At 38.8% G+C, this 16,458-nt stretch overlaps 2 protein-coding genes across 3 annotated transcripts; one reads left to right on the top strand and one right to left on the bottom strand.

The window, feature by feature from the left end:
* The first annotated feature begins 1,288 nt into the window (after positions 1–1,288).
* Positions 1,289–8,112, top strand: LOC110857054. 2 transcript variants are annotated; one of them, XM_035857359.1, is made up of 4 exons: positions 1,289–1,448; positions 1,560–1,702; positions 7,495–7,605; positions 7,804–8,112. In XM_035857359.1, the coding sequence occupies exons 1-4, from the start codon at positions 1,385–1,387 to the stop codon at positions 7,978–7,980; spliced, it is 495 nt and encodes a 164-aa protein (XP_035713252.1). In that variant the 5' UTR covers positions 1,289–1,384; the 3' UTR covers positions 7,981–8,112. The 2 variants fall into 2 exon arrangements, with proteins under 2 accessions (XP_035713252.1, XP_035713253.1); XM_035857360.1 differs by having other exon boundaries at positions 1,294–1,448; positions 1,560–1,663.
* Positions 8,113–10,351: 2,239 nt separating this feature from the next.
* LOC118437883 lies at positions 10,352–12,656 on the bottom strand. Its single transcript, XM_035857358.1, has 4 exons — positions 12,074–12,656; positions 11,347–11,784; positions 10,953–11,114; positions 10,352–10,872 (listed from the first exon to the last, which is right to left on the bottom strand). The coding sequence occupies exons 2-4, from the start codon at positions 11,479–11,481 to the stop codon at positions 10,555–10,557; spliced, it is 615 nt and encodes a 204-aa protein (XP_035713251.1). The 5' UTR covers positions 11,482–11,784; positions 12,074–12,656; the 3' UTR covers positions 10,352–10,554.
* Positions 12,657–16,458: the final 3,802 nt, after the last annotated feature.

The following is a 16,458-nucleotide window of genomic DNA, read 5'->3' as shown; positions in this document are numbered from 1 at the left end:
TGCAAAAATACAAACCGGATGAAAGTCATGGTTATAATGTAGAAAAGTTGTTATCATGGAAAGTATTTCGTGTTAAACTAGGTCAGTGAATACATAGGAAAGAGGAAGAGATGGATTTATACAACTTGTCAATTTTTTTTGATGGCTTCGTGTCAGTCAAGTACAAAATTTGGATATAGGGTTTCGCCCTGGTTTATTTAACCACTTTCAACTTTACAAAACGGCTTTTAACCAGTTTTGGACACTGAATTTTGAACGTCCACAATGTCCAAAAGTGTCCAAAATACAAAATGAGCCAAAATGTTACAAGTTCTTCATGATTCAATCTTCCCATAATCCGTTGATGTATTGTATGTGTAATCTCCCATTAATTTTGACCATTTTGGTCCATAATAGGGCATGGTTTTTCAAAATTTCATAATTTATCAAAATAATACATGTTAAAACAAAAGTTTTCAAAATTTTATAGCATTACAAACACACCATAATGCTTAAATTTAACGGGAGATATGTATGCTTATCTGTACGTAAGTTTGCAAAAGAACGGTAATAAAGAACTCGCAAAATTGTCCCCCATTTTCCAATGTAGGACAGTTTTGGACGTCCAAAATTATTTTGCACAGCTTTTGACACTTTTAAACATCCAAAACGAAATACTATGACTGAATATCGTTATAACTTTAATAATTAAAACAGGAAACATTTTTTCCACTCTCAAGTTCATTCTTATGTAAATAACTGACCCAAATTCAGATTCAATTTTTGAATCAACTATGTATCAATTAGTAATGAAATGGGGACGAGTTACAAAGATAAAATAAACCAAGAAGAAGTAAGTGCAATTAATTAAATAAGATACATTTACTCGAGAAAAAGGAAGAGATCAAACAAAGTTAAATATAAGGAAGGTCACTGCAACGATCTTCCTCGTCATTGCATGATGCAGTGGCCGCGGAAGCGTAATGTCCCTACGGTTGTTCGATGTCCGCATCATCTTATATAAACCCGTCCCTCCCCTATTATCCTACAATATGAATGTCCCCACAGCTTCCGCGGCCACTGAATGCATAGTCATGCATGCATGCATGACTTAAAAGCAACGATTATCTTCATGAATGCAGGTCAGTTACCATTTATGCATCCGAATCTACATGCGGAATCAGTATGGTTTTGCACTTCTCCAGAAAAAGAAGAAATTAATTGATTAAAATATCAAATAAATTTTATAAATTTCTTACCAAGTTAAGTTTCCACGCCATAAATATCTATAAATTTCCTAATTTGTTATATTTCCCATTTTTAAGTTTCCAATAAATTTCCTGATTTGCTGTACATATTTCCATTTTTTAACTTTCCACATTCTTTTTTCAAATTAATAAATATAATGGTTAACCCTCAAATTAGTAAAAACGGTGAACTTTTCGCCGAGCTGAAATCCAAAATTGCAGGCAAGCCGACATTTACATATGTCCTATTTTATGAAAATATTATTTATTTAATTGCGCATGCAATAAAAACAGTGTATTGATTTGACTGAATTTTTTTTGTAACGTTATCAGAGCACGAGAAATTATTCAAGATAAAAGACATCTTTGATGACGCCTTGCTGGCTGCATTCCTCCGGGGGAAAAAGTTCAATGTGGACGATACGCTGAAATTGAAAGTAAAAATGATCTCGCTGGAAGATATTTTTAGACTGATGGTGATTTTTATTAAACAACTTGGTTTTAAGGTTTTGACAGTACATAGGAGACATTCATACATATGTAATAATATGTGGTCAGAAGTGACCATACAAACTACGCAGAGTTATGCTCAAACGAAGTGTCCCTTCTAATGAGGCATAAAAACAAAAGGACCCTTTTAATCCCTTGTCCTGGGAAAAAGGTTGGAAAATGCTCAGCCCTCATAAAAGTCGACAAACTTAAAAATTGATAAATATGGAAAACTTTGTTAACATGCATATTTTAACATCCTCCCTCCATTTTTAAAGTTCAATATCGGCAGTTTCCACTGGATTTGCCCTAACCGAAATTACATTTGGCCGGCTTTTCAGAAAAAGGAAAACATAAAGAGTGGCTTGAGCAACTATTATTAGTATGCAAAGGGTTAAGATCCATTCCATTGTTGACCAGGCTGGTTCATTGCTTGTGTGGTAGTGGATTGACCCTCCTTCGTCAGTGGAACCATTGATCATCAGACTGGTCCAGTTGAAACTAGGCTGCAAGTGCCAGTTGGCTTTCATCGTGAATAGTGGGTCGACTACCTCTTGGTGAACAAGGCTGGATTCAGTTCCTGAACATTCAATATCATTTATTTTAAAATTAGCATTCATTGGAAGGATGAACACGCTAGCAGGGCATTGTTGCAGCTTCCTCTCAATGGTAATATTGGACCCAGGGCAGTAGATATGATATTGTCCATGGTGTAGTTTGATTTGTACAAAATCCCATGGTTCAGCAAGGTTCTTGTCATAACAGTGGTCTATGTCAAAGTGATTGGAGTTCTTTGTTTTCGATGTTGGCGTGCATCCTCCAGTGGGCGAAACAATTAGGTCGGGGGTTGTAGGCTCCTTAACATTGATGGAGTATACGCAGTCATCTTTCGTAGAAAGGATGGCATTATGGGGTCCCTTGTACTTTAGAACGCAGGTTTCATTCTTCCTTTCAACTTTGAGATCGAAGGAGTCTGCCTCGATGAGTTGCAAATCTTTGTTAATTTCAGTTGCTGTGAAGTCCACATACAGCTTGGTTCTGTCATCTGATATTTCGCACTTTTGAGATTGTGCGAAGCTGACTGGGCAAGCATCACCACAGGGTAACGTGAAATTAAAGAAATCCATTAGTGGTGCGTAAACTTTTCCTCGCCGCCACTGTCTTGTTGCTTCTCTAATTATTTCTCTACCTATCATGAGGCGACTGGTAAGGTAGGCAATTGCGAAATTGGTGTCAATGGATTTTCCCTTGAGTTCGTCGTGATCAAGCTGATGTAGCTGAAGCTGTTCTAGTGTAGCATTTAGGCTAACCTTAAGCTTCTTAATCTCTCTTTCCGATATTTCCACGCGACGTTCCAATTCATCCAGCATCTCTCTTTGTTCCGCTACTGTTCCTTGCAAAGCAGAGATTCTTCCAGTTTGAACAAACGAATTGATTGCTCCACCAACTGATAAGCCGGCTACAAGGACAGTCACACCAATTATTACTCCAACTGCAAGTAATGGGAGGACTCTCTTCACTCTTCGTCCAATCTCTCTGGTATGTCGCGAATTAATATGATCGGAGAATTTTCTTTTAGGGCACATTTTTTCTAGCTCATCCAGGAACATTTCGTCGTATATTTTGTTACATTTCTCGGTTGCATAGGCACTTAAATCCTTATGGAGTAGATCCTGTGTTAAAATTTCGCACGGGTTCATGAATTTGACGAGCAAGTGGACTTGGTTATATCCCGTTGTAACTGGGATTGGACTCTTTTTCCATAGTAAAGGGATCGCATTCTGATGTGTCACCCCACAAGCTTGCGTAATAAACATAAGAGGGATGGTGAGAAGGCTCATCAGTGAGAAGTTGGCTTGGAGGGGACCTCTCTTTACTTTAGTTGGGTTGTCCTTGCTCTCCTTTGTCTCATTTCTTTCCATACTGAGATCGTGTCTCATCTTGAAATGCTGGGTCTTCAGTAGTGGCTTAATTAATCCATCTGCAATTTGTTCACGGACATCGATGTGCTTGGATCTTGAGTGCATCTCTGGATTTTTGACCAATTTTATTGCACTCTGGTTGTCAACATGAATTATTGTTGGGGACTCTTGTGGGAATCCTAATTCTTCTAGAAATCGTCGTAACCAAACGGCTTCACGCGCTCCAGAAGCGAGAGATATATATTCACTTTCCATTGATGACATTGAGACAATGGGTTGCTTTTGGCTTGACCATGAAATAACGCTGTCATTTAGCATGAAGACAAAACCTGTTGTAGATTTTCTATCCATTTTACGTTTAAGCTTGTATACCCATTTACTGTCAAGCAATCTTGCATTGGCTGGCCTCTTCACGTATTTCCAAGTCCCATTTTTCTTATGACTTTCAATCTCATCTTGCATTGCCTTTATCCATTCTTCCTTCTCTTTAGACTCAACGGCTTCTTTATAAGTTGAAGGTTCTTTGTCTGCATAAATGGCATGAGCTTGATATCTATCTGGTTTCTTAATTTTAGCTCTGTCTCTTAAATTGCGAGTGGTTCCTGATTTTTTACTTGTTTCAGGCAAGACAACACGTGTCGTCCCTTGCGATGGAATGCGAGCCGTGTAGTCTCCTTTTTCAGTTTTAACTTGGACTTCTAATTCGTCACCCATTTTCTCGTTGTCAGGTTGTACTGACTGTGGGTCAACTTGATCAGGCTGTGGGTCCTCGGGATCGTATTTCTCCTCGTCCGTCCATTCTGCATCATCTTGTGCATCATCTTGTGCATCATCTTTTGCATCATCTTTTTCAGATTTGGATTCATCAGGTTCATCTCTTTCTTCTTCGCCATGTATCATTACTGTCGGTTCAAAATCTTCTTCGTGGAAAGATACATTTCTTGCCTCAACCACTTGTCCGGACTCAGGGTCGTAAAGACGATATTTCTTGCTCTCTGATGCGTACCCACACAGGATAAGTCGCTCTCCCTTTGCTCCCCAGACCGTTCTTTTCTGGGCTGGTATATGTGCAAATGCTACGCTACCAAAGACTCTCAAATGACGGAGTGAAGGTTTCTTGCCAAATATTGCTTCAAATGCGGTTATATTTGGACTTTGCTTGTCCAGTATTCGGTTGTGGACGTAGACGGTGGTGGCAACGGCTTCAGCCCATAAAGATTCGGGTAATTTAGCTGCCAGCAGAATAGTTCGAGCACAGTCTTTTAAAGTTCTTATTTCACGTTCGGACCTCCCATTCATTTCTGGATTGTAGCTGACGGTTGTTTCATGAATTATTCCCCGGTCTCTGAAGTATGATGCCAAAGTAGAATTACAGAATTCTCCACCATTGTCTGAACGGCATATCTTGACCTTTCTTCCTGTTTGATTTTCCATAAATTCAATGTAGCATTTGATACGATCCTTGGCTTCGTCTTTGCTCTTGAGAAAATATACAGTGCGGAAGCCAGTAGCATCGTCTTTCAAGAGTAAGAAATATTGAGCTCCTCCCAGGGATGCAACAGGCATTTTTCCGGCTAAGTCCATATGGACCATTTCTCCTGGTTTTATCGTTGCATTTCTTGTTGCGGCTGGAAATGGCTTTCGAGATTGCTTCCCAATCTCACAGTCTTCACACATAATTTTATGTGACACGGCCTCCAGGTCAATTCCACGAACTGCGTCTTTCTTGATGGAGTCCACCACATAGTTCATATTAATGTGTGTCAAGCGTTGATGCCATAGTTTAGCATTAGTCACGGGATGCATGTATGCAGCAATAATTTGTGAAGTGGGACGAAACTTCATGACATACATATCATTCTTGAACTCGGCAATTGGCCCCTTAAACCGTCCATCCTGATAAAATGTTGCTCCATTCTTGTCACGGACGATGGAGTACCCTTTCTTAGCCATTGATCCCTCAGAAAAAAGGTTGACAGCCCCTTGTATGTACAACACGTTATCTATGGTACATTCCTCCCATATGCCGTTGATGTAAGCGTCAAGTGTCACTGTCCCTTTTCCTAGTGCTTGTGTAGCCCTTTTGTCCGTTAGGAAGACTGACTTGGGAGTGTCAAACTCTTCATATCTTGTAAACCATGCCTTATCTCCACAGACATGCTGGTTAGCTCCAGAATCGCTTAGCCACACTTGTTCAGTCACGGGTGCTTGCATGGGGGTTTGTATTGCATTTAGCATGAACGCTTTCCCAGGGCTTCTATTGGCTTGTGCGGGATTATCTGAAGGTTTATTGCTCTGATTTTGTGGATTACTCCTGCATTCCCTTTTCCAGTGGCCCTTTTCCCCACACCCATGGCAGGTTGTTGCCTTTTTCAACTCTTCAATGCTCTGTTTCTTCTTGCCTTTCTTCTGGTCATGGGTCAAGAATGCCTTTGCTGCATCTTGATTGGTTGCTGCTGGTTTGGATTCCTTCCTCTCCAACTCCTCCTTCTTCAGACGGGCAAGTAGCATTATCATGCTCTGGTCCTTATCCGGAACGCTGTCCCATGCCTTTTTGAAGGCATTATACTCCTCGTCGGGGAGACTTGAGACAATCTTTGTGACAATGGATGCTTCAGGCATGACGACTCCCATTTCATTTAGTCTTCTGCCCAGCTCTTCCACCTCTGCAAATGCTTCAATCAATGACTGACTCTTGCCAATTTTGTAATTGAAGAATCTAGCCATGGTATGTTGCTTGTTAAGCGAGCTTGAATCTGAATTGATGCTTTTCAGCTTGTCAAACATTGCTTTTGATGTAGCGCAGTCATAAATATGATTTGTTTGAGTGGCACTGAGAGTGGGGACAATGATGGATTGTGCTTGTATATCCTTCTTATCCCATGCTGGCTGTTGTGCTTCATCTGCAGGTCGTTGGGTAGTGCCGTTGACCACTTCCCACAGGTCATGTGACTTGAGAAGTAAAGTTATCTGAAGTCTCCACCTCGCGTAATTGGTGTCGTCTAGCTTGACAATGTGCGTAACATCTATTCTTTTGATTGTTGATGTCATCTTGTCGTTGTGGAGTAGGGAAAGCAGAAGCGAAAAACAGAAATAGACTTGTTACCTTCTCTTTGCCTAATAAAGAGCAGTAGAATCGAAAAAGGTCGAGATTTGGTAGACGGGAACTCAGGATTTGGGTAGAGTGGTCGTCCTCAATAAAACTCGTCCTCGGGCGGAAGGTTCAGCTTCGGGTAGAGTCAAAGGGTTGATGTCTCTTGTCCAAACAATGGTCCAATTCACGGCACACTTTTACAGGCTTACTCCGTCCAGACTGGCACTGGGCAGTGGAGACTTACTGCTATTATTAACTGATGAATTGACCTTTTCACTTCACAACAATAACACTGATCTACTTCAGTTTATCAAGTGTTGAACAGGAAACAGTTCTTCTCGTTGTGAGACTTTAACAGACTCTGAGACTGGGGCACTTTTGAGACACTCAATGAGGCAGGTTGAGACCAACAATATGAATCATACAAACTAACGGCTTTGCTACCATGAAAGTAAAAATGATCTCGCTGGAAGATATTTTTAGACTGATGGTGATTTTTATTAAACAACTTGGTTTTAAGGTTTCGACAGTACATAGGAGACATTCATACATATGTAATAATATGTGGTCAGAAGTGACCATACAAACTACGCAGAGTTATGCTCAAACGAAGTGTCCCTTCTAATGAGGCATAAAAACAAAAGGACCCTTTTAATCCCTTGTCCTGGGAAAAAGGTTGGAAAATGCTCAGCCCTCATAAAAGTCGACAAACTTAAAAATTGATAAATATGGAAAACTTTGTTAACATGCATATTTTAACAAGAACAACATCCCAACTCGACTGGCTGCCGTCCACTTGATGAATGTGGGTGCCATCGGACGTTTATTGGTGGCCTTTACGTTGCGATACTTGAAGGCAAAAGTTCGCAGCAGGGTGAGAAATTTGTGACTGATTTACATATTTATCTATGTGGCGTCAATCTGGGGTCAACGCCGACCAATTTTGTGGCGATGGCGCCGATTTACGCAATTTTTAGTCGGCGGCGAGGGCGCGTAAAATGCTATCGGTGTACGACGTTGACCTCTGACATGAATTCCATTAAGATAAAAATTCGCACTAATTATTATGCAGATTTTCGTCCACGCGGATTTTGCCTCGCTGCACGAGCACGTTCCAGCTTCCGAGCTGCCCGTCTCACTCGGAGGTCATCTCAGCGAGGAGGACGCTTATGAAAGCGATTTCGTACCAAGGATTCGTAGTCAACAAAGGTTTTACACAAAAATTGCGCAATTAGCGAGACATTCGTAGGGTAAATATTTATGATATTTGGCAATTAATTAATTGAAGTTGTAACGATGATATTAGAGGTTGATTTTTTATAGATAATTGTGACATTTAATAAAAGGGTCTTATTTAACTGATCATTATACATAACTTAATCCTTTTTGCGACCATAATTATATTTTTTCCCGGATATTTCCTCTCCGGTTTTTTTATCAAACTCGTGTAAATCGATCACAAATTTAATTAATATGAAATTTTCAAAAGACACGATCTCCCAATGGTTTATTGGAAAATGTATAGATTATAAAAATCCGGGGAAAATTCGATTTTTGGCGAATTTTTTAATGCGACCGGTCAAGCGCAGCTTTTGTGGGTATGGTTTGCCTTGGATAGTAACCCTCCTTCGCTTTTCCTATACTTACCAAGTCCCCAAAGATATCTGATGGGCATCAAAATCTAACCTGTAAATATCCTACGTTCTCATCTCCTGAGTATCGCGAGGTAAATTGAGACAAATGTGCATGAAAAAAATTGCATGAACATCACAATGTGACATTCTCTTCTCCAGTGTAGTCCAGTCCACGAGGCAGACTGAGACTGGGTGCATGAAAAATTGCCTGTACACATTCTTTTCTCACGTCTCATCTCACGTCTCGCAGTCATCTTCTCTCCGTCTCACCTTGCCTCACAGATACTCACGCACCCTCAGAAGGATGATTGTAACTAGTTGCAAGACCAGATTATTATAGGTTTCACCGATTTCTCCTCTTGGGATGCAAATATCTCTGCAAAACGTGGCCATCGTGTCTTTCGCAAATTTCATACTAATTAAATTCATCATATAGTGACACTAATTTGCCAAAAATCGGATGCTGAGAGACCTCCATACATACATTGTGGTAATATTTTGCATTATGCAGGCATCAATTTGATTTAAAAATCCAAAGTTTTGACACAATTGAAATTGTATTTTCATTAAAATTGATGTTTTGAAGTGAACAAATTACTAAACTGTTATACATTAATCTGAGGGATGAAATGTCTACGAAGATTGCCTTGCCGTGTGAAAGGTGGGGACAGGGGAGCCGGATTTTGGAATGAACACTCTTCAGATGGGGGACAGTGGGACAATGTCCTCTCAATTTATTTGATATCCCCAATTCGCCATCATCTGTTATATAAAACCATCCGACCATTATCCTACCGTCATTAAATGAAAGAGTTGGAAATACATAAATACCTACAATCCGCCCTCTATTTGTGTAGGAAATATGCATGCAAAATCTGTCTCGTTTATTCATTTGGTCAGATTTATTCTCATCCTCCTCGTGAAATTTGGTTTGATTTCTATTCGAAATTAACTAGATAGATATGCCTGATTTTCTCAAATAAACCGGAACTTGTGCGAAAGTTGTGTTGGAAATAAAGACTTTTATTTTTTTGGATGGAATCCTCACAATGAGAAATTGGACGACCAATCAATTATTGAGGTCGGCGTATCAGAATAATATGCAAATTCAGACTTTCTGCAGAATCATTGAGACACCTTTTCGATATGCAACCCGCAACCTGAGCCCTGCACGATTTGCATTCTACACTACATTCGTGTACATAGCTCGAAATAAATTGGTCCATAAATGAACCATTTTTTTGTAGTCCATGGTCCATTTCGAGCTACATTCGTGTATAAATGACGAATTTATCAGTCTTTTAAATATTAGGTGACCACACAAATCGTCCCTGCAGTTTTCCACGAAAGTGGATACCTGTTCACCCTCATTCATTTGACTGATATTGATTATGATAGTGAATGAAAATGAATTTCCTGTCATTTAAGTGAAAATGACTGAAGGATTCCGTCACTTCAGATGAATGAATGTGAACGAAAGGATTTATCATTCATTTTAGTTTTCACCCTATGCTTAATATGCTTAATAAGTAAGAAATGAAGTCAGATGAAGTGAAATGAAATGAATCTGAACGAAAATGACTAAATGTGAATGCAAATCTTCACTCAGAAATCGGGATGACTAACTTTCGAATGAATACTAAATTTTTGAACAGGTACATATTTGCGAAAGAGGAAGTATTTTAAGCGGTAGGTAATTACATACTACTTGATCATCAATCATTGCTGTATTATTCAAAGGTAAAAGTTAATTGGGTTCAACCTTAAATTAATTATTGTTAAATCATTCTAATCTAGGTTCCACACATCGTAAATTATCCATGAGACTGTTTTCCCTTATTTTACTGACTCACTCCTTGACGAGATTGGGATTTGTAGCGTTCTAATTATGCATGCATTTCTAAAACATGAAACAAAATACAATTAAGTTATATTAAATTAACTTTTAAATTAAAATTATGCATCTTTATTAATGATGAACCACGATAATAATTTTGATATTTTTTCCTATATAAACTACACATTAAAATTCTACACATTTCTGTTCTACTCTGCTCAGTAATCAATATTGACATAATAGATTCATTATAAAAACATTTTAGCATTCAACGAGGAATTTCAGATATGCAGGTTTTTGCGCATGATAAGTATTTACGTTTAAGTGAGATATATGTAGTTGACTGACTAATTCACTTTCTGGCCCACCAAGCTTGAGACTTGTGCGAATCTTGGCGATGACCGAGCACGGAGCGTCGTCGCGTAAAATTGTTTTCATCACGCCCACTATTTCCGGGTGGTTGCAAGGCGGATATCGGCGTGCTTGCAGCGGCCGGTTGACCAATGGAGACGTTCATGTCGACGGGGGTTGTTTTATTGGAGTTGTTGTTCCGCAGGTGAGCATCCCAAAGACGATGGATGGAGCCGACGGGATCTTCATTTGTTTGGTCTCTTGGTGGGGGAGGAGAGTCCTCGATCCGTTGATTTTTTAGTGGCGGAGTATTCTCCATCTGGGAAAAAGGACATTTTAAAACATGGAATAAAGTGTCACAATTTTTCTTGTCTTTTCGAAATATGTAGTTCTGCTAACATCTTCAAAGTCGAGCTTTCTGCTGACAGACTTGAGTGTAAATTTGTCAACATGTGAGAACGTCGTCGTGGACTGGGAACTCGCGTCGGGACTGGTACTGAGGTAGAAGTATTCAGTCTTCGTCAAGTTTGGAACTGTCTCCGTCTCAGAACAGGAATCGACCTGAAATGAGGTCAGAATTTAAGTTAACAGTGATCACATTTAAGAAAAGATGGAGCTTGTCCGAGGTCAAGAAGATAAATATTTGTTAATGTAAAATATGTCACAATTCCACCGTGACCGACGTTTATGATAAGAATGACGGGCAAATTGGACATTTAACTTGTCATATTTGTCACAAATTTTAAACGTGTGACAAATTGGACATGTCATGACGGCATATTTCACTGCTCACCATATTGAAATACGGCCCCAATACAGCCTCCACTTCTTTGGGCAGGTCTCCCGGACCAAAAGACAATACCGTATTCGCCCAACTCTCCCGTTCCCCTGTCGCCAAGGAACTGCGTGCCCGCTTTCTGGCCCCCATCGCCCCCCAGGTCCGGTCAGAGGAGATCTAGAGTCCTGAAAACGCCTTTCCCGTGTCGTGTGAACGGTGACGTTCGACGGAGGCGTGATTAAACTGCCGGATAAGATGCTTATGACATCGGACGAAGTTTGAGTGTCGGAAGTGGATTCTGCATCTTCAAACCGATGAACAAAGTCCGTCGACCATCCCCTCCGTGACTTGGGACGAGGTGGGCGCGGTGGGGACGCAAGAGTGGGAGGAAGGATGGAGGAGATCGAGGCTCGTAAGTCGGTCAAACAGAAAGGGTCGGAGGAGGAGCTCGTGCTGAAAAGAACAAACCAATTAAATCAGTCAGTTAATTATTTATTATTGATTTAGAAATGTGACAGGTATGCATTCCCAAAAGTATTGAGCAAGATATCCATGCAAAGATAATTTGTTAATCAATGATCTAAAAAGATACCCATTTGGAGATACGGAATTACTAAACAGTATCTTATCTTTTCGATATTTTGAATCTAATCAAAACTCGGATAGATTAAATTTCTCGTCTGACGTGATTTGCAAAGGTCTGACTTGAAAGTTGATAAGTTTGTCGAAGACCATGACCTACCCTTCAGTACTGCTCGTCACTACGATGCCGCGGCCGTGACCCTCCTGATTTTCCAGGGCGGAGGACGTCTGCTGCGCGGTCAGGTCGAGGCGCATAAACTTACAGATTGAGGGGGGACTAGGGTTATCATCTCCACTTGTTTCGTTGTTCCTCTTCATGATAGGAACGTAATTAAAGAACTATTAATAATATCAAATCCGGATTGCAAAAAATAAATACGATCAATTTAAAATCTTCTGTTGACTGACGGCCTGAGAGACAATTATCTATTGACAATACTCTAAATTGATTACGACTCGTAATTTATGACTAGAAAAGGGACCGAGATAAGTAAACCTATCTTTAGAGCTTGATACTCAACTATTTAGTTAATCACAGATAATTATTAATTAATTTTGTCGTTCTCTCCCAGCCGGCCGGTGGACGGAGATGGATCAGCCGCAGCCTCGATCTCAGCTCAACTTTTCCAAATTATTTTCTTCTCAACGCCACGGAAACAAGGCTCGTTCGTCTTGAAATCTCAATTTCTTCATTTAATTCATTCCACCACGGAACATTTGGTGGCGACAGTTTACTAAATACTAATTAATGAAGTAAAATAAAATGATACACTATCCTATTATAAATATATGTATGCATCTTCACACTTAATTAATTAACTAATTACTTGTATCAAATTTGATAACTACGAGTATAATATTAAATTATGTAGTAATTCGACACTTGCTTTCTTCCTAGATCAGACAATTTTATTTATGAATAATATCACATACATTTCCAGATAACTGCATGCATAACATACATTCAATGTTTAGCTTTATATGTTCCTTACTCTGTTCGGATTTTGTACTGTTTGGCATAATACAATTATTAGTGAGACTATAATTTAAATTAGCATATTGACGAGAGCACGTATCATGAGATCAGGATTACTGGTTAAAAATCATAATATAATATAGATGAGATGAGTATGAGACATATACAGATTTATCACAGCATGCGAATTTCACTAGTTCAAAATTCTTGTAAATGCAGACTTCCAGAATGACCTTGCCCCCCTCAACCCCCAATGGGAGATAAGGCGTCTAAATCACGTAACTGCTGCTGCAAGAGGTTCCACTCCATAATGAACAGGATAATCCTCCCAGTGTACAGTTGCAAATCGAAAAGAGTCCCATTAGTGTACATCTACAATACAATAACAATTAGCCATCAATTAATATTAATCATGATTACAAATATTTGACCTGAACTTACGATATGTACAAATCTCGCACATTCCGGTATCCTTCGAGTGTCATACTCGCGAACTAGGCGAATCACGCCGGTGTCCGTCGTCTTGGGGAGTGAAATCCTTTTGAGGGTTAACTTGTCCATCACGTGACACGCCCACTTAAAGAAGCCTGTCCTCCTAAACGACATCTTGGATAAGACCAAGATAAGTACTTAATTAGTGGTTAAATGGGTCGAAATTTAGGAGAAGTGAGGGACGCAAAGTTGCCTTGAATCGGAGCGAGTGAAGTGAAGTGAGCTCTGGGAAAAAAGTGCTGCTGGGCTGGTGAGTTGACCTCCCGACGGTTTTCCAAGTTCAACCGCAACCCAGTTTTTCTTCTCAAAATTTTCACTCCTTTTCGGAAATTGAGATTATTCTGGAAATTTACTTATTCTGGTTTGTTCTACTACTGGATCTAAATTGCATGCATGTATTGTGCATCCTCTTATTCAGTACATTGTAGATGCCATACATACATATTTGTTAAATTTACAGGCTTGTAATGGTCTTAATTAGCAGCATTTATTCAAAAATAACCCAAAACACTACAAATTATGAAAATGTTACCTAATTAATACCAAGAATCCTATGAATTGAGTCCACCATTATTCTGGTTCGTGCCACTGGTTCTAAAGTGCATGCCTGCCTTTCTCTTATTTATTTATTTATTAGACGTCTACTATTTTTCTAAATTGTTCGACACAAGGATTTTTAATTTCCTGACGTGCTCGAAACATGTGAAAATGCATGCATAAGGGTTTGCAGACAGTCATAATAATTAGCACCATTTACTCAAAAATAACCCAAACACTGTATAAATTATCTATGAACCAAATAAACAATTGGGGAACAGTTGCATACTGGTTTTGTGTGCTGGTAATGAAGTTCTCAAAATTTAACTGTCATCGTATTTATGTAAGAATTAATTTGCATAATATACATGTACACAGAGCCTTGATGTAAAATCTGTAACGGTTTCCGGTTTAAAGAAATCTATCACAGCTCCGGTATCGTTCGTTCGGAACGTTTGACGCCTCTTCGTACCGAACATGTCACATGCTCGAACTCATATGTAAAACGATGACACATGCGATTACGGCCTAGTCCACTTTAAAATACCCGAAAGTTCCACACGACCAACGGGAATGTTTGTCAAGACAGGTTCAAAATTAAGGGAAATTAGTTTGTCTCAAAAATTATAATTAAAACATATCCGTCCTCTGCAAACTGAATACAGTGTTCATGCTAAAATTAACGATCTCATTTACATATGTATTTAACAAAAAATAGTATCATGACTCATTAAATAAATTGTTTGACTGTACTTTCATTCGTCAGCTTATCACTTCCAAGAATTTTGTTGAGAAGACCACCATAATTAGTGTCAAGTATTAAGCACATTCTTAAAAAACTGGTATCAAATCATTCCTGACTAGAGTACATGTATGTACGACTCTACCGCCACGGTAATAACAAGCATTATGGTAATGTCTCGGTAATGAAAAATTTACCATAAGTTATTACCAATTCAAATCAATACCAGTACGACTTCAACACATTTTTAACAGTGCATTTTAGTTCATAAACCTGAAAAGAAAAATGCCCTATTTTACTGAAACTCATGAATCTCTATTGAGCACTTGGTCGGATTTCATTGCTGGAGTGGAAATAATTGCTGATTAAAAATGCAATTAACAGGGGTGGGCAAGATACTTTGGTCATAAGATACAAGATACAAGATAAGATACTTTCTAGGATAAGATATAAGATACAAGATATAAGATACATCTTGGCCAAGTACACAAGATACAAGATACAAGATACTTTCCTAAAAATTGAGTAGTCAAGATACAAGATACAAGATATGTATCTTAAGATACTTTTACATTAGATAAGCTACTTTATTTTTTAGCCTAGTATTCATGCCCAATTAGTCATGCTTAATAATTTGAACGAAAAAATTTGGTGAGTACAAAATTTAAAATAATTCTATATTCATACAAATTTTGTTGCAAGTGCTTATACTTCGAAAAATTTCTAAGTTTCGAAAAACTAGACCTCTAACTAACATACGTATATTTTTACGAGGTTCGTAATATATTCCCTGCTAATTCAAATCAAACTAAACCCTACAATACCTATACATTAGTTAAGCGTAGTTACATATCAGTAATGTGCAATACACATTGTGCATGTGTATGTCCGTATGTGTACATATGTACACATTAACTTATATAATATATATGTAGGTATACATGAGTATATGTACATGTGTATGCATGTACAGGTTTGTTAGTAATTGGCAAAACATAAAATAAAATTCACCAAACTCTGGTTACGCCAAATTCATAGTCAAATTCACTGACTGTAGTAAGAAATTTACTTAATTTGACGGAATTTTGAAAAAAGTATCTTGTATCTTGTCAACTATCTTACGATACTTTTCTGCCAGGCATATCTAGATAAGATACTTACACAAGATACTTTCGGCTTTCTAAAAGATACAAGATAAAAGATACTTCTCTGATCAGGCGACGAAGATACAAGATAAAGATACTATCTTGTATCTTCTATCTTTTATCTTGTATCTTGACCAAGTATCTTGCCCACCCCTGGCAATTAAGCAGAAATATGAAACATTGTTTGACAAAGCAAAGGATGAAAAATGCCATAAAATCCTTCATGAAAGTAATTACATATCTAACTGTACAAGATTCTTAACTTTGATTACTTGCATTTGCATGAAATACGAGCCATATTTTCGTCGTTTCCCATTTTTATTAGTCTGGTCTCTGGATGGTAATTCATGACAACTGATGTGATACATTGACAGACAGTGCCGCGGAAGGTGCGGGGACATTACCATTGCAGGATAAGGGAGGGACGGGTTTATATAAGATGGGAGATGATGCGGACATCGAACAACCGTGGGAACATTGTCCCTTTGTCAGCACGCTTCCGCGGCCACTGCCAATGGGCGACTCAAACTCAAATGGGGTCTTGCGAGAGTTCAGTAGCAGTGGGACAAGGGGACATTGTCCGCACAGAAATTCATAAAAATCCTGCCTTTCCCACATTAATACATAAGCCCGTCCTCCTCCTATCCCACAAT

This window comes from Folsomia candida, unplaced genomic scaffold (assembly GCF_002217175.1).
Source record: "Folsomia candida strain VU population unplaced genomic scaffold, ASM221717v1 Fcan01_Sc017, whole genome shotgun sequence".
Taxonomy (NCBI): domain Eukaryota; kingdom Metazoa; phylum Arthropoda; class Collembola; order Entomobryomorpha; family Isotomidae; genus Folsomia; species Folsomia candida.
This window is presented reverse-complemented; position numbering and strand designations above follow the sequence as displayed.

What these genes read in the sequence shown, in the direction of transcription:
- LOC110857054 (XM_035857359.1), top strand. Translation starts at nt 1,385, where the DNA reads ATGGTTAACCCTCAAATTAGTAAAAACGGTGAACTTTTCGCCGAGCTG. An exon ending in GCTGAAATCCAAAATTGCAG is followed by an intron (nt 1,449 to 1,559) that starts GCAAGCCGACAT and finishes TAACGTTATCAG; the next exon opens with AGCACGAGAAATTATTCAAG. An exon ending in AGGCAAAAGTTCGCAGCAGG is followed by an intron (nt 7,606 to 7,803) that starts GTGAGAAATTTG and finishes ATTATTATGCAG; the next exon opens with ATTTTCGTCCACGCGGATTT.
- LOC118437883 (XM_035857358.1), bottom strand. Translation starts at nt 11,481, where the DNA reads ATGGGGGCCAGAAAGCGGGCACGCAGTTCCTTGGCGACAGGGGAACGG. An exon ending in TGGGGCCGTATTTCAATATG is followed by an intron (nt 11,115 to 11,346) that starts GTGAGCAGTGAA and finishes ACCTCATTTCAG; the next exon opens with GTCGATTCCTGTTCTGAGAC. An exon ending in GAAAGCTCGACTTTGAAGAT is followed by an intron (nt 10,873 to 10,952) that starts GTTAGCAGAACT and finishes CCTTTTTCCCAG; the next exon opens with ATGGAGAATACTCCGCCACT.